Source organism: Geotrypetes seraphini, chromosome 9 (assembly GCF_902459505.1).
Source record: "Geotrypetes seraphini chromosome 9, aGeoSer1.1, whole genome shotgun sequence".
In the NCBI taxonomy this organism is placed as follows: Eukaryota; Metazoa; Chordata; class Amphibia; order Gymnophiona; family Dermophiidae; genus Geotrypetes; species Geotrypetes seraphini.
The window spans coordinates 187,999,105-188,022,407 of record NC_047092.1 but is presented as its reverse complement, the minus strand read 5'-3'; the positions used below and the strand labels follow the sequence as shown (position 1 = coordinate 188,022,407).

Here is a 23,303-nt window from a genome sequence, read left to right as displayed (position 1 = left end):
CTAATGGCGCCTATCTCTGTCTCCATCCCTCAAACACGCCTATTTAGGAGTTAGGTGCCATGCGATAGGTGCCTATTGGGCAATTAATTTTTTTCACAATTATGAGCTTGTAAAGTTTGTTTAGGTAATTAATGTAGGTACCAATTTAGGCATGTAACATAGGCATCCTTTATAGAATCTGGCCCTTAATGTTGTTTTGTCAAAGGATCCTGAAGTGTCTGCATGTGGAGGGTATATCTGAAATAAATATTCGTGTGTGTGCAAAAGGAAGAGATTTTGAGAAGAAAGGGGAGAATTAAGGATTTAGGATTTTCTCTTAAATTAGCAAAGCAAGGAAAAGGTGCCGTATTTTGCATAAGCTCAGGCTGTCTCTGGCTACTCATAAATCAGTGATTGGATAGTGGAAGTTACTTTCACTTTGTATTTGTTTCTACAGCTTTATCTTCCTTAATTATTATCCTGATGACTCATAATAGTAGAAAGTAGCAGAAGAAAGTTTAGTCTCTGATCGGTTTCTTTTTGCTGTAGGTGCTGCTTTCACATGCCTGGAAACCGCCTTCCGCCTTGATGCACTGCATCGCCAGATGAAGCTGCTTGGTCATGATACACCAGTCAGCAAACTCCAGGTGAAACTGGAGCTAGGTATGGCCCCCACGAGAGCTCTGCTTCTGCTGTGAATGGTTTCTGTACACTTTCCACTCTGATATGCTGATGGCACTATGTTCTCTCCTAGGTGTGAATCCCAGTAACCTGATGAACCTCTTCACTTATGAAAAGGGTTATTGTTTCGTCTATTACCTGTCACAGCTCTGTGGTGATCTAAAACGCTTTGATTGCTTCCTGAGAGTGAGTCCAAATGTGTTCCTCCTCATCGTCGTTTCTCCCATGACTTTGGGCACGTCACTTTTCCTTCTACTGCCTAGAGTGCCAAACATAGATTTTAAGGCCACTTGGGCAGGGAAATAACTACAGTAGCTGAGTTACCACTTGCCTTGAACTTGAGACCTGGAATGGCCACTGATGGAAACAGGATACTGGGCTTGTTGGACCTTTGGTCTGTCCCAGTATGGCAATTCTTATGTTCTTAAAATCCAGATTCAAACCTCATGAAATTCAGTGCAAGTGCCTGAAAGCCAATTAATGTAGGACAATTCACAGCGCATATCAACAGTTCTGTATCGCCTTACAAGGGGTAATATGTCTCGCTGCTACCAACAGGTGGAGACTGAGGTCAGTATAGCATGCCCCTGTTGCTACTCCAGTTTTCCTCAGTCTCCGGTAGCAGGTGATAAGGTTTTTCAGCTCCCCTCTTAGCACTGTTGGAACTTAGTTTGTGGACTCCTGGTTCCCCTTTTTGTGCCGGATAGAGCTTGGGCGGGTTCTGTTTGGGGATCTGTCCGACCTCGGGGGTGTTAAACCCGGCGGTCTCGTGCTGGCTCCCTTCCTCCACCTCCCCATATTTTTGTAGTGGGCTTCAGCAAGCGGCCTGGCCCCCTGGTTGGTCAGCCCACCAGCTTTGAGAGCTATGAAGTCTGTTCTGACTAAGTAAAAATACATTTTTAAAAAAATCCTGATGTGTGCCTGTCTAAAGGGCTCATTTCCCTTTATAACTGCCGTTTTTTTCTCAACTAACTGGCACCTTTTTTTTTACAGCTAGGGCGGTTTTTAGCACAATGAGATCTCTAAAGGGAAAAAGTGCTCCTGGCGCGAGGTACTCGTGGCCGGCCTGTGCAAGCGTTGTGCAGGCCGGAGCAGTGGAGAAGCCTCGTCGGCAGCGGAAGTCAGCTTCTCCCGACACCCATGCTGTCGACGGTCAGGGAGAACATGATTCCCTTACCACCAGTTCAGCTGGGGATTCCTTTTTCATGTCGGCCTCAGCGTCAGGAAAGTCCCAGGTTTTTCAGACACAACAGGCCGCAAGAGCTCTGATTTTGGTGGTTTCGGGTCCAATTTCAGTGGGAACCTTCTCATTCATTTCAGTTACCTCAGGTGACCTTCCCCCTGTTCTGGAAATACGGTTCATAGACAAAAGTGCGCGACGACAACTGAGCGCAAGGCGGAAGCGTGCCGAAGAAAAACAGTATTTTAAGGGGCTCCGACGGGGGGTGTTGGTGGGGAACCCTCCCCACTTTACTTAACAGAGATCGCGCGGGCATTGTGGGGGATTTGGGGAGTTGTAACCCCCCTCATTTACTGGAAACTTAACTTTTCCCTCTTTTTTAGGGAAAAAGAGCCATTTAGGGACAGTAACCATTTAGGGACAGTGAAATTGCTTTGAATATCCCCAAACCCCCCACAATGCAGGCGCGATCTCTGTTAAGTAAAGTGGGGGGGTTCCCCACCAACACCCCCCGTCGGAGCCCCTTAAAATACTGTTTTTCTTCGGCGCGCTTCCGCCTTGCACTCAGTTGTCTGTGCGCGCTTTTCACCTGTCACCGGAAATACAGGAGCAAGGTATGTCAGGGTCCCCTGCTGGGGCAGGGAGTCCCTGGGGGCTGCCGGGGGGTCTTTCCCACTGAATTTATGTTAGCACTTTGTAAAGCTTATGTGCTGGCAGCAGGAGGTTCCCTGTCCCCTCCAGGGATCTGGGGGGGGGGGGTTTACCGTTGACGTCTTCCCTGGTGCGGCCCCACACAGCAGTGGTTTTGCCCCCCTCTACTCATCTCTTATCCAAACGCCCGAGGGTCTCTTGGGATGAGGAATTTTTCCCAGAGGAGCATGAGGTGTTTGATGAGGACCTGGACCTTTGGGGAGAATTCCAGGATCCTCTTTGGGGGCCGGATTCCGCTGGTGAAGGGTTCAAGCACCCCCCAGCCAGCCAGTGGCATAAGATACATAAAATATAATTCTGTTTGAAAATGTTTTATAGGGTCAAGCTGATTCACTGCTCGTCTTCCATTTCCTGCCTGCCCTGCTGCAGCAGACATAGCCGAAGTCTTCCATAAGCCCTCCCTCCGACATCAGCGCTGACATTGGAGAAGACTTCTGGTCGGCTATGTGTGCTGTGGCAGGGCAGGCAGGAAATGGAAGACGAGCCTCGTGGCAGGGCAGGTAGGAAAATCAGACAAGCCTCATGGCTTGAGTTGTATTGATCCTCGTGGGATCCCCGAGACCATGAGGGGCGTCCCCACAGGATCCCCACAACCTTAGGGGGCATCCCCATGGGATCCCCGTGACCTGAAGGGGGAACCCGCGGGATTCCCGTCGTCCCCATTCCCATGCAGCTTTCTAGTGGAGAATGTTCAGGCGGACTTACTAAGTCGTCACGTTCTAAATCCCAGAGAGTGGTGTCTAAGCTCCATGGCCTTTCAGTTGGGGTCAGTCCCTCATGGACATGATGGCCTCTCTTGGACGACCTTCTAACTCAGGGTCCCATTCCAATGTTTGATCTGGCTCCCTTTTGTCTTTCGGCTTGGCTCTTGAAAGGGGTCGCCTAGGTAAGAAGTGATCTCAATGCTCTTGGGGTCCCAGAGGCTTTCCACCTCTCGGGCTTATGAGAGGGTTTGGCGTCTATGGTGTGATGCATGTGGAGTGGTATCTTTTCGTGCTCCTTGCCTAACATCTTAGAGTTCTTGCAGGATGGCCTGGATAGGGGACTGGCTTGGTCTTCTCTCTGGGTTCAGCTTGTGGCCTTGTCAGCCTTTCGGGGGTTCTTGAAAGGTCAGCGTTTGACTGCCATTCCTGATGTGATTTGCTTCTAGCAGGCGGCCAAGACGAAATCTCCTCGATCCTCGAGATCTGGTTCCAGACACAGTTCTCACCACCGTTCGAGGCCTTTATCGAAGCATTCTTCTAGGCATCGTTTTTCGCAGGATAAACCATCTTCCTCCAAGCTTCGCTCTACTCCAACCTCGACCAGACCACCGACTCCTCATTCGAGGTCCCCAATGCTGGACCTCGAGGATATTCCGGTCTCGATTGCCTCGTCCAAGTCACCAGGCTCCTTTGATGCTTTTTTCCATGCCAAAGCCTCTTCTTCAACACAGGCTGCCTCGACGTCCTCGAGTCCTTCTCGAGGCAAAGCATTGCCAGATCAGCTATCTTTCTCGTCTTTCCTGTGACAGATGGCTGTAGACTTGGATGTACAATTGGATACTGGCTCCAAATATTCTAAGGAATATCTAGAAGTCATGCGTCTTCCTCAGCCTCCGGCAGAGTGTCTCAAGCTTCCACTTCATAAGCTTTTGAATCGGACTTTTGCTCGATGCTTGGAGACTCCTTTTTCCATACCAGCAGTTCCAGGAAAATTGGACTCGAGGTATAAAACTGTGCATCGCAAAGGGTTTGACAACTCACAGTTATCTCATCAATCCCTGCTTGTTGAATCCTCCTTGAAGAGATCTCATCCTTCCAAGGTCTATGCCACAGTTCCTCCTGGAAGGGAGGGAAAGACTATGGACAAATTTGGACGTCACACCTAACAAAATGCTATGATGTTCTCTAAAGTCCTCAATTATAATTTTTATTTCATCACTTATTTTGAAATTCTTCTTTCTCTTCTACCAAAGTTTTTGACTTATATGGATAACCACATGCATTTTGAGTTTCAAGAAGTCATTGCTTCTTTCTCTCAGTTACATCTTCATCTCCTCCAATCATCCTATGATGCCTTTGAGTTATCTGCCCGAGCGGCTGCTTGCTCTGTAGCTATGCGTCGTCTTGCCTGGCTTCGTACCATTGACATGGACTCTAACCTTCAAGACCGCTTAACTAACCTTCCTTGTCAAGGCAATGACCTCTTTGATGAATCCATTGAGGCAGCCACTAAGAAATTATCTGACCATGAAAAATCATTTGCTTCAATCGTCAGACCTAAACCAAAGCCAGCTCCTGCCAAGCCTGCACACCCTGCTGTTATCTATCAAAGGCGTTTTGCTCCAAAGCCGGCTCCTTATACTCGCCCTCCTCTGAAAAAACAGCAATCTCAGAAGCAACAGAAATCCCAACCTTCTGCTGCACTTAAGGCTTCTCAGCCTTTTTGACTGTTTACATCAGAGCATAACCTCCACCGTTCTGTCTCTGTCTCTTTTTCCCCCTATAGGAGGTCATATCCATCATTTTTACAACCGATGGACGTTAATTACATCTGACCTCTGGGTGCTTACCATCATCAGGGAAGGATACTCTCTCCATTTCACTCAGGTTCCACCAGAGCTTCCTCCAAGAGAGTATCCTTCCAATCCATCCCAGACAGCCCTTCTTCTTCAGGAAGCTCAAGCTCTGCTTCATCTCCATGCCATCGAACCAGTTCCCTTGGAACAGCAGAACACGGGGTTTTACTCCCATTACTTCCTTGTTCCGAAGAAGACAGGCGATCTGCAGCCCATTCTGGATCTCAAGACTCAACAAATTTTTGGTCAAAGAAAAATTTCGAATGTTGTCCCTGGCATCTCTTTATCCCCTTCTCGAGCAGAACGACTGGTTATGCTCTCTGGATCTCAAGGAGGCCTACACTCATATCCCCATTCATCCGGCCTCCTGTCAATATCTCAGATTTCGGGTGGGGAATCTGCATTATCAATACAAAGTGCTGCCCTTCGGCCTGGCTTCATCTCCCAGAGTGTTTACCAAGTGCCTGGTAGTGGTAGCAGCAGCTCTACGGAACCATGGTATTCAGGTATTTCCCTACCTAGACGACTGACTCATCAAAGATTCAACATCTCAAGGGGTTATTGTAGCAACCCAACGGACTACCTGGTTCCTACAAAGTTTGGGATTCGAAGTCAACTTTCCCAGATCTCATCTTCAGCCCTCACAGAATCTATAATTCATTGGAGCTGTTCTGGACACTGTCCAACAACGTCTGGAAGCTCTTCTTCAACTCTGTCACACAGTGTCTTCCCTCTCTTCCATTTCAGCGAGACACATGATGGTACTTCTGGGTCACATGGCCTCCACAGTACACGTGACTCCTTTTGCCAGACTTCACCTCAGAATTCCTCAGTGGATCCTGGCATCTCAGTGGACGCAGGTTTGCGATTCTCTTTCTCGATACATCACAGTCACTCCTTTGAAGCAGTCTCTCCATTGGTGGATGCTCTTTTCCAATCTTTCCAGAGGCTTGCTTTTTCAACCACCCCCTCATCGGAAGGTCTTCACGACAGACTCTTCGACCTACGCTTGGGGCACATATTTCCAGGTAGCCAGGGGTCCAGCTTGTGTCCTAGGAGTCTCGGGGGAGTTTGTTCCCTCCACACCCTCTGCTGTTTGGACCCCTTAATTCTTTTCACGTCCCCCCTCCTCCTCCTTCATCTAGACGCCCGCATATGGCCTAGGACGAGGACTTGTCTTCTGAGGAGATGCATGAGGACCTGGACCCTTGGTGAGACCTCCAGGATCCTCTCAGGACGGCCACTGGTACCAGGGACTTGATTTTTTTTCTGTTTACCAGCGAGGAGGCATTAGTGGTGTGCCTTTTTCAGAGGGACAAGCTCTCAGAACTCATTCAGCAGATCTCCTTGGTGTTGTGCTTTGAGGAGGCGCCACCTGAGACCCCTAGTGTGATGGACCCTCTTTAGGTTCTCTCCTCTGCTTCCCGCTCTTGTCCAATACATCCGTGTTTTTTCTGGATATGGAGACTCTCTAAACATCTTAGGATGTCCCTTTAATAATAATAATAATAAATAATAATTTTATTTTTGTATACCGCTATACCCAGGGAGTTCTAGGCGGTTCACAACAAATAGATGAGTTACATACAGTGTGATTTAAAAAAGAAGAACATAACAAGGCAATCGAAGAGTCAAACTAGTTTACATTGACAATTTAAGTGAAGGAAAGGCTAATACAGAGCACATACGGTATGTACTGTAAGAGAGTACAATTGAATTTATGAGAGGGGGGAAGAAAGCATATTATATGAGAGCGAGGGGGCAGGGATCTTGGAAGGGGGGGAGGAGGGGGAAAAAGTAAAGAAAGGTGGGCAGTGTTGAGGGGGGAGGGGAGAGTTAAGGATTTGAACTGTTGCAAAGAAGAGTGTTCGATCTGTTTTCTAATGTGGAGAGGGGGAGCGTTAAGGCGGAAGAGGGGGGGCATTAAGGATTTGGTCCATTGAAAAGTAGAGTTTTGAGCTTTTTTCTAAAGTGGAGGTATGAAGAGGCGTTAAGTATAATTTGGGTGAGCCATGAGTTTAGTTTGGCCGCTTGAAAAGAGAAGGTTCTTTCGAGGAATCTTTTAAGATGACATGATTTCAGTGAGGGGAAAGCGAACATAGTTATTCTGCGGGAGCTCTTATTATTATAGTTCAGGTTGAAGTGGGGGTAAAGATAGTCAGGTGACATACCCGATACAGTTTTGTAGCAGATGCAAGAGAACTTAAATAGGACCCTGGATTCGAATGGCAGCCAGTGCAACTTGTGGTAGAAGGGGGATATGTGTTCCCATTTCTTCAGGCCAAAGATAATGGTGTGCTTACCTTTGAAAACCAGATGTCAAGTAGAGAAAGATGATGATATTTTTGTCTTCCACCAGTCCCCATCCACAACACAAAGCTGCACCATTTGTTCTTAAATCGTTGGATTATTTTAGTGAAAATAATAAAGTGAATATTGAAGATGCAAAAGTTTAGATACTCTTCCAGTTGATTAATTAAGACCAAAAGGTTGATTGACTTGTTAGGCCTTCATTTAGTTGAGTGAAGACAATTCCATGTTGAGCAAATACTCTCAGGTTCAAGTTAGATTTTATTCATATTTATTCATATTTTGCCTTTCCTGAGTAATCACCCATATACAACCCACCCTTAAACTCCTGGGAGTAACAATAGACAGATGCTGCACAATGCAAGCCCATATCAACAAGACCTCCCAGAGAGCATTTCTAGCCATGCGCAATTTACGTAAAATCAGAAAATTCTTCGACAAAGAGCAATATAGGCTTGTAGTCCAATCCCTAGTACTAGGTCTATTGGACTACTGCAACATCCTCTACCTGCCTTGCCCTGCAATAATGATAAAACAATTACAGACAATCCAAAACATTGCACTCAGACTGATCTACTCGCTAAGAAAATTTGACCACGTCACCACTGCCTATCTAGACTCACACTGGTTACCAATACAAGCACGAATCCAATTCAAATTATACTATCTATTATTCAAAGCAATAAATGGCTCAGCCCCCAATTACCTAAACAACCGCCTGAACCAAAATCTCGCCGCTAGACAAAGAAGATCTAAGACTCCATTTACCTACCCCCCACTCAAAGGCACCCAGCGTAAGAAGATGTTTGACAGTCTGCTAGCGACGCAAGCAGTGAAATTGGACCATGCCATCTCCAACCTGCTGATGACAACAAGCGATTTCAAATCTTTTCGCAAAGAAATCAAAACCCATCTATTCAAAAAATTTATACAGATGTCATAACTCCAACCTGGATTCCCTTCAGTGTGACTCCCCCATCCTCCCTTCTTCACCAGTTACCCTTCCCCTCAAAGCCCAAGCTTGTCAACTGCTTCCCTAACTGCATATATAATGAAACTGCACTATATCTTATCTGTACAGCATCCCGAATTGTATATCCACTGGAATAGCCCAATCTTCCTTACCGTATCCCATTAACTAAACTATACTACACCATTCTTCTTGTAACTCCTCTGGAAATGTTCTTATTCTTGTAACTCTTCTGGAAAAGTCCAGAAGTCTCTTTGTAATCATCCTGTAAATGTCCAGATGCCTCTTTTGTAATCCGCCCAGAACTGCAAGGTTGAGGCGGAATAGAAATCAGTAATGTAATGTAATCAGCAGCAGTGTACATGACTGCCTCAGGCGGGTTGATGTCTGTTTTACATTGTGTGAAAGTCATGAAGACTCGGCTTTTTCTAATGTTGATTTATGTTATGTATGTTTTATACGGAAACTGTCTAGATATAGACAGTATATAAATTTAAAAAATGTATAATGAAATAAATTGTGTTAAAGTGTTTCATGCTTTGGAGTGTGGCCTTTTCTGATTATCGATTTTTCTCATGCTTTCAGGCATACATAGAAAAGTACATGTTTTCCAGTGTTGTGGCTCAGGATCTTCTGGATTCCTTCCTCAACTTTTTCCCAGAGCTGCAGGAGAATTGTGTGGAGAGTCAAGAAGGTAGATATAACTGCTGTTAGGGTGAGTTTGATGGAAGTGGGTTGAAGAGAGACCCTTTTTACTCCTAGTGGAATTCTATTCAACTGTACAATGCAGAATTTGCACAGAATACCTGATGTGGCCCAGAATCACATCTGCAATGCCTCTCTGTGGCCCAAATCTTCTGGCAGACTGCACAACCTTTGCAGGCTTCCCTCTTCTGTGTTTCTGCCCTCAATGATGTCACTTCCTCTTTCTTCGGGCAGGACCATGGTAGAAGAAAGCCAGTGGCAGGTTGCTGATTGGCATCATCGCTGAGGTATCCCAAATGCTGGATTGAGGACAGGGGAGAATATGTTGGCTGGGGGGGGTGGACCGGGAGGTACCCCAAATGCTGGATTGAGGACAGAGGAGAGTATGTTGGCTGGGGGGTGGACCGGGGTGATAGATTCTTGCTTGGGAGGGGATAGGGGAGAGTGAGAGGGATAAGAGATGCAGACTTGAGGGTGTAGGGGAGAGAGGCTGGCTCAGGAATGGAAGATCCTGCACACTGAGAGGCACAAAAACAAAGAAGAGATCCTAGATAGGAACTGAGCATAGAGACAGGGACACTGAAGCAATGCTGGGCATGGAGAGAATTGAGACAGGTATAGAAGGACTGCTAGACATAGGGACGTTGGATGCAGGAGAATGGAGAGGGATGAACTCAGGATAGAAACAAAATGTAAAATGAAACCGCCTCGAACTTATATGGCTTTGGAGGTATATAAGAATAAAATTATTATTATTATTATCCTGAGAAGACAATTATGAAAAAACAAAAGCAGGAAAAGAGACTCTAGGACCTATGTGAATGAAAAAATAAATGGATCAGACAACAAAAAATATTTTTATTTTGAATTTATTGAAATATATCAGCTTTCAGAAACATTGTTCAACAACGTAAAGGCAAAGTAACCAAACTTCACTACGGTGGGCTTTTACAAAGGTTGCTGCTAAAGCGAGAAAATCTCGAAGGTTCTTTGTTTTCTCTAGTATAATTTAATGATGATACTGAATTGTACTTAAATTCTGGATAATAATTAGCAAAAATATTTAAATGTTGTCAAACAGAATTTGCAAATTTTGTGTGCAGAATTTGGATTTTTTTTATTGTGCAGAGTACCTTTTGTAATAGAATCCCCCCCCTCACCGAATGAAGCCCTGAGCCTCTTGGTTATTCATGTAGTCCTCACCTGACACTGCTCTGCTGTTCTTTCTAGGTCTGGAGTTTGAACGTTGGTTAAACGCCACCGGGCCACCTCTGGCTGAGCCTGACTTATCTCAGGGTTATAGTTTTACCAATCCTGTGGAGACACTTTGCAAGCTCTGGACTGCCGATCCATTGGATGCTAGCGCCGCAGCTGCCAGTTCTGACATCACCACATGGAGAACATTCCAAACAGTGCTCTTCCTGGATCGGCTACTGGATAGGTCTCCACTGCCACATGGTAAGAGCCCCATTAGCTTAGGATGTGATGTCTCTGGGTCTGCCATAAGATGGGATCCTGAGTTCTGAAGGTAGGGTTGGGGTTCAAATCAGCATTCCCAGTAATGATAGTGGCTTTTGGAGCAAGGTCAAGTATTTCATAAGCCAAGAAGTATTTGTACAAGTGAAGAGTCAGTGTGGAGACGGCAGCATTTCAGAGCTGTCTGATGCTGTTGAAAACAGATTTTATCTTTACTGGAAACATTGCTTTGATCATGCATTAAGGAGCTTATTTTCTAAAGGATTTTTCGTGCATATATGGCTTCAGCTGTAACTGTGCAGATTCAGCCAGAAAGAGTAGAACTTATTTTCTGCAAAAAGGCAGAAATTACTAGATCCACCATATTGAAATTGTGCCCTTTTCCTGGAGGGTGGGGGTGGGAGGGTGCATGGAACATGAGCATTGCTTAGCTGGGAAGCTTGGAATAGAATAAGAATTAGTGGTTAGCTTGCTTAAAGTGACTTAAATCAAATTGTCCTTGGTTCTTTTAGTCTTCCCCTCCCCTAACATACACACCCCAAACCCGAGGTGCATTCCTTAATTTAATGGTCTGTTATCCCAATTAAGAAGACAAAAGGGAAATGTTTCACCACAGGGGATTTCATGATAGGTTATTTGCAGGTTTCATGACAGGTTATATTTGGGAAGCAAATATAAAATGTATTAGAGTTTTATAACCCACCACACATAGCAAGAACGTATAGTAAAAACTATACTCGCCCACCCTACACCCCATCCCTCCTAGCAAACCAACCACTTGTCTAAATCCTTGCACCCTTCCCTTGATGAACAAGAAAGAGACTGCAGGTAGCTGTGTTTCAAACTGTTTTCTAAAGCTTAAACAAGCTTGAGTTCACTTCAGTTACACAGAAAGACCATTCCACAGTCCAGTTACCATGTCTGACAAACATGACAGATGCATCCTGACCAACCTAAATGCCTTGGCCACTAGTAATGTCAAATTCCCAGAACCACTAGCCCATAGCTGCCACTGCCTCAAATGGGTGCCCACAGACAAGGCCCTGTCCTCCCAATTACCTTAAAAGCCAAACAATACATCTTAGACAACAGGCAAACCTTTACTGGGACTCCATGTAATGCTGGCTGGGGTAGATTTATGGAATAATCTGATTGATCAATTGAGATTAATAAAGGAGATAAAGAATTCTAAGTATCTTTTAAAAACAACCGTTTTTATGGAAGCTTTTAACATGGGGTGGATAAGAAGCAGTAGTGGGTAAAATAAATAAATGTAAGATGGATTACTATTAATTTTGTTTTGTATTGAATTAGTGCTGATTTTCGGAGAAAAACTTAAAATTGAGACAACATCAGAGGTGCTGGGTGGTGTTATACATTCTGATGTTACCTTTGCTGATCAAATTGATTCTCTAGATAAAAATTGTTTCTTTAGATTAAGAGCAATAAGATCATCCTTAAACCAGGTTAGTTTTAAGATTGTTGTACAGGCTGTTTTGCTTCCATACTTGATTACTGTAGTTCCCTGTGGGTAGGCCGATTGGCTACTCAGGGGTAGTTTCTAGTCCTTCAGGCTTACTGTTGGTTAGGCTTACGCCTGGGTTCCTCCTACTGAGGGTCACCTGTGAATCAGGGAAAACTTTCCCAACTAACTAGGTTTTTAGAGCAAGGGTCTTGATTCTCAACCCCTTAGATGGTTACGGCGAGGCAAGGAGATTGCAGACCCCCAACAATCGCTTGGGACCTCAACATCATCTCAGAGACCCCTAGGTCACATCCACCCAGTAGAGGACTCATAAAAAGGTCATTTCCTCCTAGGGATCTCCCTATTCTAAAGCACACACATGCAAATAGGTTCCAAATGCCTTAAGGGTCCTTCTTATACACAGCTGGTCGTCTTATACTGCTTCTCTTTCCAGTTTCTTGGGATCTCTAGGATGGAATATACACTCTGTCCCACTTCCTTTGTACTCCAGAATACTACAGCCAGACTAGTCCACTTGTAGAAGAGCTACATTGGCTGCCATTGAAAAAGAGAATTAAATTTAAGATTGCTTGAATGGTCCATAAGGCCATATATGGATTAAATTCCAGGAGGTTAATTTCTGATATTAATATTATGAGACCTTTTCATAATTCAAGATCAAAGCAGTGTTTCAAACTTTATTTTCCTTCTCCTTTAAATGTTTGCCATAATCACTTACATGAATCAACTTTTGAATATCAAGGACCCAAAGTTTGGAATAATTTACCATCAAATTGAGTCATATTATCAGTTTAGAAAAATGTTAAAGACGTATCTCTTCAATTAGTCTTTCTGGACTATTTGCTTAACTTGTGGAACCTAATTTTGAGGGAATCTGTACAATAAGCTGTATTGAATCCTTGTTGAAATTGTATGATATGATATACTATCCGCTTAGGTGTAAGCAGGCTACAATTTTTTTAAATAAATAAATAAGGCAAAGTTGTAGCCCTAACCCAGTGGTAGGCAAACTCATTAGTCAAGAGTCAAAATCAGCAGTCAAAAGTCAGTGGTAGACAAACTCATTAGTCAAAAGAGCCAAAATCAGCAGTACAACCATTAAGATTTGTTTTGAGAGCCATACCCCATGCCCACTTGCACTACGATGGCTATGTCAACCCGACTGACACCCTGCTCGCCCGCACGTAGTCAAAATTGATTCGTAGCAGAGCCTATAGAATGACACGGGGAAAAAATTTGTCTCCGTCCCCATCCCCGCAAACCACCTGATCCCATTCAACCTCAAATAGTTTTATACTGAACTTATTATATTATATTAAATTATTATTATATTAAAGTATAAAAAGAAACAATATTCTGTACAATTGTCAATTTATAAATCAGCGTCTTCTCCCCACTCTCTCTTCCCCATTTCCCTTCAGCGTCCTCAGCCCACTCTCTCTCCACTTCCCTTCAGCGCACGCACATAAAAACAAGCAAGCAATTTTATATCATTTTCATTCTATTCTTTCATAGAAATTAAAGTCTACATAATGCCAGTCACATAACAAAACATGATTTTACAAAAATAATTCCTTGCACAGTCAAGCCTGCAAGGATTACTAGATGTCTTTCAGCAGCTCCCCTCCCTCCCTCACCTTTGTGGCCAAGTCAAAATGATCTACCAACAATAAAATAAAAAAACAAAACACAAAGCACACTGTATGCAGAGAAAATGTTAATTATCAATTATATTCTGCGGTTTTTCAAAGAGGTCAAGGCAGATAACTTTATGCAATGTCACCTCAGTAACAACTATACAAAAATAGACAAATATACCCCCTCCCTTTTTACTAAACCACAATAACGGTTTTTAGCGCAGGGAGCTGCACTGAATGCCCTGCGCTGCTCTTGATGCTCATAGGCTCCCTGTGCTAAAAACCGCTATTGCAGTTTAGTAAAAGGGGGCCATCGTGCAAAATATAGACAGCAGATATAAATTCTCAAAACGGACACATTTTGATCACTAAATTGAAAATAAAATAATTTTTCCTACCTTTGTTTGGTAATTTCATCAGTCTCTGGTTGCACTTTATTCTTCTGACTGTGCATCCAATATTTCTTCCCTTCTTTCAGCCTCCTGTATGCTTCCTCTCCTCCAGACTTCATTCCCTCCCCCAACTTTTTCTTTCTTTCACCCTGCCCTTCTTTCTATCTCTCTCCATGCCCCCTTTCTTTCTGTCTTTCTCCATGCCCCCTTTTTGTCTGTCTTCCGTCTCCCTTCTTTCTTTCTGTCTCCCCCCCCTTTATTTCTCCCTGCCCTCCCCCAAGTCACCGCCATTGGGGAACATGCTGCCACCGCCACCGGGGAATAGGCTGCCACTGCCGCCATCGGGGAACAGGCCACCGCCGAGTTCTGAGCTCTCCCTGCTTCCCTTCCCCGCAAGGCCGACCAACTCTCCAGAATTGACATTGGGTGGCGAGAGTTGGTCGGTTCCAAGGGGAAGGGAAGCAGGGAGAGCTCAGAATTCGGCACTGGCTGTCCTCGATGGCGGCGGTGAAGCTTATTCCTCGCCAGCGGCGGTGGCAGCCTGTTCCCCAAAGGTGGTGGCTTGGGGGAGGGCAGTGAGAAGGGAAGGGAAGCATATTGGGCTCCCCTGCTCTAGGCGAGCCGCACTCAAGCAGCTAAAGAGCTGCAGTTTGCCAACCACTGCCCTAACCAAAGCTTCTTATAGGTCGCCAAATGCCCTGCTATGTTCCGGATACTTTGCAACTTCTTTGTAACATATTTGTGCCATTACAATGGATCAGGTGAGTTAACACTGCACCTGCACTACTTATAAAAATCCTGCAGTCTCAAATAAGGTTGCAACTGCCAAACACCTTCAGCTTTAGCCATCTCACTTGTACCAGTTGATCAACCTGGGAATCCAGCATCTTAACTTCCAACACCACCATAACATCCTTGTATTGGTAAGAAATGGTGGAAATTTCTCGTGAGAGGTGGTCCTTACCATCCACAAAATCCTAGGTTTTAGAAAACTTCTAAACAAACTCTGAAAACTTCTGAACCAACCAGTCATTCAAGGCTGCCACACAATCCCCTGGACTAGCCATATTGGGTCAAAGCAATGATTCCAACAATGACCAATCCAGAGTTAATCTACATTATGTATTTATCAGTAATTAAGGATAAGTGTGAGAATATGTGAGTTGTTCCCTTATACCAGTGTGTCTCAAACTGTGTGCCGTGGTACACTGGGGAGGAGGAGAGGCGCTGGCGATATCCACACATTTCCAGGTGCCTCGAACCACGGTCACTGCCTTTAGTGTTCCGTGGCTCGAGAAAGTTTGCGGGACACTGCCTTATACAGACTCATAAAACTGAATTCAGTGAACTGTTGGGTGTAAGGACCCGATGTTCTGTCGTCGTAATGCCAGTAAATTTTCCGATTTCAAAAGGATGAGCGATGCTGTAAAAACTGCATGCAGAAGAGATTCGCAGAGGTCCACAGAAATTCCATACAGTCACTGGAGAAAGTGACTCGCACATGCGCAAAATAGTCCACAAAAAGAGGCATAAATATTTGCATGCACCAGGAAATGCTACATCGTAAACACGTATGAGCGTCAATTATAGCCGTGCTTTATTGTAGCGCATCACGGGCGCACATCATATGCATTGATTGCCCTCAGAGGAGACGATGATGATGGCTGCCTGCAGATAGCGGGGATAAAAACTTCCATCCATAATGTTGTCCATTGTAGCGCAAAGCATGCATGCAGATCATAAACGCATAGAATTCACAGGCTTTTAAATTTTACAGGACAAAAACAATCCTGATACTTTATTTGGATTTTGGGGGGGTTTTTTGCTGTAAAACAAATAACTACCAATGCACTTCATATACGTCATATATGTGCGTCTGTCAATGCCAAGGTGGAGGGAAGGGGCGGAGAACTACCAGCAAACCATGCAGATACTTTTTTCTACACTGCCCCGGTATTTTTTTTTTTTTTAATTTCCGCCTCCCATGCAATCGGCATCCCCAGACCTGCCAGCATATGCTTTTAATGGACGCACATGAGTTGCGCTATTAACACAAGCGTATTTGACATTTATTAAGTATGATAAATGTATCTTGAACTTCCATCTCTCATGCAATCTATAGCCAGACCTGCTGTGTATACTTTTGACACACTACCAGCACCTCCAGACCCGGAGCGTTAAGTCAGCACTTCATTTTGTGCATCACTAGGCATTGTCTGGGCATCGCCTGGAGTGCTCATTTTAATATTAATGACCTCGTTGTACTACATTTACATAGTATTATTGGAAGATGCTATGAAGCATGGAAAAGACTGTGCAGAGCCATTATCCCTGATATTCTTCCAGATGTACCTAACCTCTCTCGACTTACCAATGTAATTTGAAAATATTTTCTGTAACATCGCTGTCTGTACAGTCTCTTCCTCTGTAAACCGCTCTGAACTGTTTGTGGTATTTGCGGTATACAAAAATAAAGTTATTATTATTATTAAGAGCATCTTATGCTAAAATACTTCGACACTAAAATGGTTATAACTGATTTAATGTTGATTGTTAAAGGCACAGTAAGTTCAGAATATCAGGGCCTAAGTGTTTGTAACTAGGGTCATGGAATCCAACAATTCCATTGTATCTGAATCTTGAGTGACCACTGATCTGGGACTTGGGCCTAAAAAGTAACATAAAAAGCAGCCCAGGTTTAAGGTGTGAGTAGGGGATTTAAACTCCTACTGACTCTGTCTGCACTATGATAGCGAATGTTTGCTTGTCCCCTTGCCTGAAGATCTTCTCACCCATTTAAAGAATCCTCTGGCTGCTCAGTTATTTATGCACCAATAAAACCATAAGGTCTCTCCCAAGAGTCACCTGTACACGAAGTGTCTCCATAGCAAAGCTTCTCTGCTCAGTTCATTAAGACATAAAATGGTGTTTGAGTTGGGATTTCTTTTTCCTACTACAGAGGTCATGGTGCAACTCTCCAAAAGTTACTCGTCATTGCTGGATTCCATGAATGCTGAGATTCGCATCCGCTGGCTGCAGCTGGTGGTGCGTAACAACTACTATCCTGATCTGCACAAAGTACGAGGTTTCTTGGAGAACCAGGTGAGAACTGCTTTCAGATGGTCATGGGGAAAACCATGCAGTTTGACTGCTCTCCCAAAATGCTGTATGATTGTCATTCTCTACGGGATACAAAGCAGAGAGATACTATGTAATGTAATGTAAAGTAATGTAATGTATTGTAATGTCATCGCCTGGAAATGTCCAGCTATCTTCTAATGTAATCCGCTTAGAACCGCAAGGTACAAGCAGAATAGAAATTACTAATGTAATGTAATATGCCAGTGAACTCTCCGCGGCTTGAGTCTGCTTGGACCCTGTAGTCCAAAGTTCCCTTGCAATGAATTGGCCTGTCCCTTTGGGTGAAACAGCAATTGCTGCCACTGTAGAGGATACTGCCTGGGGCTTTCTGTTGGGATGATCTGCAACTCCAGCCTCCACATGTTAGACTGCTGGGAACCTGCACCCCTAGAGTGGAATGGGACAATTCATCACAGGATGTTTCAGCATAGCTGCAATCAAACGGCCGCAATGAATCGTCCCATTACGGGGAGGCTGGGCTTCAGGCAGCACAGACAGAGACATAAGAATTGCCGCTGCTGGGTCAGACCAGTGGTCCTTCGTGCCCAGCAGTCCGCTCCCATGGCGGCCCTTAGGTTAAAGACCAGTGTGTATGTTCTGGTTCAGCAGGAACTTGTCTAACTTTGTCTTGAATCCCTGGAGGGTGTTTTCCCCTATAACAGCCTCCGAAAGAGCGTTCCAGTTTTCCCCAATATCAGCAACTCTGGCCGCAGCTTCTCCCCCCAGGGCTAGGCTATTGACGAGCAGCTGAAGGATGTGATACAGCAGCTCTGGTGACAGCTTTTCCCACCCAGGACATGGGCTCCCTGCCAGCCACCACTGCTGATTCCTGTCTTTACCCTACAATCTGCTGCTCTGGGGCTGACTCTTGCACAGGTCACTGGAGGACATATTTGGAGGTCTAATTCGTGGGGGGGAAGGGGTAATCGCAGTATAATTTGTAGGGGTGTGGAGAAGCTTCCCCCCCCCAAACGTTGAATCAGTTTCATCGCACTGAAACAACTGCAGTGAATCATCCTAGACTCCCCCCCCCCCCAGAGACGCCCAAGTACAGTAGCCATCATTCCTTTTACAATTGCATGCATAGGTGTCTAACAGTGCTCTAGAAATAAGAAGTAGTAGTAGGCTATCACTTCTGGGACCTGTGCCTTCCTTCCCTGCAGGAGAGACGGGCAAGCTTCCCCACTGCCATGAAGGAGAGTGCCACCATATACCTGATCCCCTGTCCCAGAAGTGATTCTGAACTCACCACTAAACACCTCATTTTGCAGAGGGGATAGAGTTGGGAATCCTGCTGACCTTTTCCCAAAATAGCACCCTGATACTGTGCTGCTCAATAGGGCTGAGGCTGGGAGTGTAGAAAGCCTGGAGCAGATGAGTGGCTCCTTGTGACCCTGGGCAAGTTGCTTAAGCTTCCTTTGCCCCAGGTACAGTTAAAAATACTTGTTATATACATTTGTAATATGTAAACTGCTTTGATTGTAGCAAAAGTGGTATATCATGTCCCAGCCCATCCATCCCCGGATGGGTGAGGCATCAGCAACACAGATATTTTACAAAGATGTGTAGCTGGGCATCTTTCCTGGTTATTTCTCTCATGCTGTCTTGTTTCCTCAGATGTCCCGGATGTACACAGTTCCCCTGTATGAGGACCTCTGTGCCAGCTCTTTGAACCCATTTGCGGTGGAGGTTTTTTATCAGACTCAGAATCAGCTGCACCCCAACCTACGGAAAACCATCCAACAGATTCTGCTGCAAGGAGTGAATTCTGCCCTTTCCTCCACAGACCCTGCCATGGTCGCACTGACCACACCAGCAGAGCCCACTCAAGGGGCCATATCTCTCAGGGATGTAAATGTTTCGGCATAGACAGCCAAGGTGAATTAGAAAAGAACAGGCAGTCATTTCCAGGCCTTAACCCTGTTGGATTGCACGCTCATAAGAGGGAGCTTCTCTGGAGCTGTGTGCCTACATGTGAATGTGTACCTGCTACTTGAGGATGAGTTGGAACCTGGGAGGCAACAGGCATCCACAGCTCTCCAGCTTCCCGCTTAGGAATTTTGCTGGCATCTGGAACCCTAAATGGGGAGCATTGTGTGGGATAGAGGGTAAAGTCGTATCCTGAATAAAAACAAAAGTTAGAGGCATCCAGATTTTTTTCCTCGGGTGGAGAGAGTGCATATGTGATGAATACTGTGGATGAAAAGTATTTCTCTGTCTTTTAGAACCAAGAGAGGTCACCAGAAACAGGTTCACACTATACAAAGTACTGAACCCCAAAAATGTCATTCTGCAAAGGCTGGTGAATGAAAGTACCCCTGGCCAGTCCAGGCTGTAGGCAATGAGCAGTGGAGTAAGAGCCTGCTAAGTCCTAAATCAAAAGAAACAGTAGAGACTCGTACATTAAGCAAGAGTTGAACTCATGAAATAAAAAGATTTCTCTCTCTGTATTAAGGACTCAGTGGAACAGACCCAGCATTGAACTGTTAAATTCTGGGCAGAATGTTTCATGCTTGAAACAGTGTGCAGATTTTTGTATATGGTTTTTAATAATGACAAAAAGCTACCAAACCCTAGCTCAATGTCCCTTATTTTTTGTCTTCCTTTCCCTATTACAACTGGGCCTGCTGAATTCATGCTTTACCTACCAGGACCAGCTGATACGATAACTCGCCACCGTGGAGTCCTGGATGTGACGTCACACGGCATTTTGAGGAGGGTGAGGAAGCTGGCTGTAAACAGCCGTGCAGGGACAGGTAACATGAAGCAGACAAAGCGAAAACATGCACTCCAACTGCTACAGTGCTAACGGCCTCCACCTTGGGAGGCTGAAGTACTGAAGCGCTATTTAGGGGGTTTTTGCACACACTATATTTCTAGCAGGATTTCCTGCAAATAAGCCTGGTAGAAGTATAGTGCCTGTAGGTTTGTTACAAGATTTTTTTTCAGATGAGATGTAATTAGTTTTTGTGAAATCATATTTGCAAAGTTATATTCATGTATAGTTTTACTACCTGCTCAGGTTAATGGGCTACTTTGCATAATTTTGCATCAAAGCAATTTAATTCATAATTTGCTTTTGTAAAACTACATGTGAAAAATAGCTGTTTGCAAAGCAGATGATTGAATTTTGTATGCTGACAGGGAAACCGTGCAAACACCATGTGCGAGTTTGCCTGTTCAGCATGCAGAGCAGCCTTTGCACAATGTTACGCTGTTTAGTACATTTGGCCTGAAGGGGCTAAGAACTAATATTGTGGCTTGTACTACTGGCTTTTCTGTAGCTCACCATCCTCCTTGCAGAGGGCAAGGGAACTCTTTCTTGTGGCCTTAACTGACTGGCATCTATCCGAGCCTTTCCTGGTTACAAATGTTAGCAGCTTTAAGTGCTCCAGTGATGGCAAGCAGTCTCCGCAATGGAAGAAACCCCCCCAGGCAGACTGACTTGTAGGAGCATGCAATCTAGTGGATGTCCCAAAACGTGGCTGGGCCCACTCTTGTGCCAAGTGACTGCATCACAATGCTACAACAGTTCTGCTGTGCTGTTTTCAATCACACTGTGCTCACAGGGTACCAGTAACCCTTGGCATGAACCCTTGTTCATGAGTTCTGATATGTGGCACGAGAATGACTTACAGGTCTCCTGAATTACTGTGTACCTTTTGATGAGGGTGGTGAGAGTCTCACTGCTCTCATGTGAAGCCAAAACAGCCCCTATGCACTTCTCTGAAATGTGCCTGGCATTGTCTTTCCTGTGCACTTTGTTTGTTGCTGTAGGTAGTGAGACAGTGGGTGGGCTAAAGGGTGGTCTAGGACTCGTGGTATGGAGTGGGGTGGTCAGATGCATTCACTTTTTAAAAATCATTCTCCATTTGCCTTAAAACTGAAGCCACACACACAATAGGCCGTTTGCAGCAGTAATCATCTCAGGCAAAGAAAAAAAGCTCAGTATTGTGTGTGTGGATGTACACAAATGCTATATTAGGCTTCGCATTTTGATATATTTTAATTTGCATTTAAGATTGTAAGCTACTGGCCAAGAACTCCTAAACCACTTTGTCATGTGGATTCCCTGGCCCCCATTTTGTTGCATTACAAAATCTTATGAGCTCCCTTTTATATCACTGTAGTGTCTCAGGTCTCCCGTTTGTAGCACTACAATATCATATGAAGTCCTGACCTCTCTATTAGAGCACTAAAGTGTTATATAGTCTCAGGCCTCCCTTTTATAGCACTATAGTGTTAAGCAGAGTCTCAGACCTCCCTTTTGTAGCACTATAGTATCATGCAAAGTCTTCAGGCCTGTTCTTTTTTTTTTTTTTTTTTAACTATTATCATGTCATGGACCATCCCGGACCTCTCTTTTATAGCACTATATTGGCACATGGAGTCCCAGGCCTCCATTTTGTAGCACTATCTTGTCTTGTGCTATCCCAGGCTGCTCTTTACTAATGTTGTTTATGCAGCAGGAGAATGTATTCTCCCCTCGTGGGGAATTTTAAATCTGTTGGAGTCTTAGGATGTCATTGATTTAGCTGTATGAATAAAACAGAAAGTGTGAAGTGCTGTTTGCTCTCTTCTGTCTCATTCAGATGTTGTGTTGAACAAATGTATACTTCTCCTTCTAGCAGGAGTGCTATATGTATGTCCTATTCAAGCATGGTCACTGACCCTGTGGCCTCTGTGCCTCAGTTCTAAACAGAGGAAAGAATGGTATGCCAGGTCTGCCTTTCCTGAAGAAATACTGCACTCTACCCTTGTACCTAAGCATCCTCTTCAGTTAGCCCAAGCAACCCCCTCCCCCCACCATCACCACCTGCTTAGCTCAGGCTTCCTCCCTGATGTCCAGGCATTTTCCGAAGACAAGCAGGGGCTATGCAGGCACATTTGTTGGTGAAGTCCGCTGTCTGAGCCTATGTGCCGGTGCTCCCCCCTAGCTAAGTAAGCTTTATGCTTACCGGGCATATGCAGGCATCAGTACTCCCCTCGGATGCAAATTTTTTTTCTAACCGCTCCTGACATGACCATAGCTCTCCCCTAAGTTTCTTCTGTCAAATATAATTTTTGAAAAAGAACAACAACAAATATTTATTTAGTTTATTTTTAAAGTTTCTATGCTGTCTAATTCCTAGGCAGTTTACAAAATTTAAATGCAGAGTGATTTCTCTAACAGGACAAATCAGACCCTATAAAAAAAGCATTTTCTCAATTGCCCTACCAGTGAATTCACCCCCGCACAACAGAAGGTCATTGCACAAGTTTCAACATATTTCAGATTAACATTGGCCTTTAACAAACCAGAATTTTCAGAACACAACAATCTTTTAGGCTACTAAGTAGTCATCTTACTCTTAAAGTATTCTGGGGTTGTACCATTCAAAAATTGATGATAAATCATTGCAATCTTATACTGTACGCTAAATGCTACGGGCAGCCAGTGCAATTTCTGAAACCAAGGTGTAATATGGGCATATTTTGATGATCCTGTAATCAATCTGGCTGCTGCACTTTGCGCACTCCCAGGTATAGGGCACTGCAATAGTCAAGCTTCGATAAGACCATAGCCTGTACTACAGTGTGGAAATCAAAGGATGACAACATCGGCTTCACTCGATACAGTGAGTCATAGCCAGGGCAGGATTAACCAATAGGCCAACTAGGCACATGCCTAGGGCCCGAAATGGTCAGGAGGGCATCAACATTGTTTTTTCCAAACAGCAATTGGCCCCTCCAGCATTGATTGCCAACAAGCAAGCAACGCAGGTAAGAAAGGCAACGGGAACTGTAATTGTGCAAGCAGTGCTGCTTGTCCAAAGCTTCCCTCTGACGCAGCTTCCTGTTTCCGCCTGGGCGCATGGTGGGGTAGGGCGGGGCAGAGGACCCAGTGTACTTGTGTGCCTAGGGGCCCTCGATGAATTAATCCTGCCTTGGTCATAGCCAAGCGGTAGCTTAAAAAAAAAAAAAGGAAAATTGGACTGAGGAACCCGCTTTTGCAGAAGTCAGCTTTTTCAGCCTACAAATTTGTTTCAGTAGCAGCGCTGGTATTTTAAACTACCGGGCGCTAGGACCACAAAG

At 44.7% G+C, this 23,303-nt stretch overlaps 1 protein-coding gene across 1 annotated transcript in view; it reads left to right on the top strand.

The window, feature by feature from the left end:
- The window catches only part of RNPEPL1 (arginyl aminopeptidase like 1), a 46,262-nt gene extending 24,468 nt beyond the window's left edge, over positions 1-21,794 (top strand). Inside the window, exons 6-11 of the mRNA XM_033958308.1 lie at positions 529-642; positions 734-846; positions 8,977-9,085; positions 10,327-10,554; positions 17,047-17,189; positions 18,846-21,794. Of these exons, the coding sequence (XP_033814199.1) occupies positions 529-642; positions 734-846; positions 8,977-9,085; positions 10,327-10,554; positions 17,047-17,189; positions 18,846-19,097 (959 nt within the window). The 3' untranslated portion in view covers positions 19,098-21,794. The remainder of the gene's footprint in view (positions 1-528; positions 643-733; positions 847-8,976; positions 9,086-10,326; positions 10,555-17,046; positions 17,190-18,845) is intronic.
- The last annotated feature ends 1,509 nt before the right edge of the window (positions 21,795-23,303 follow it).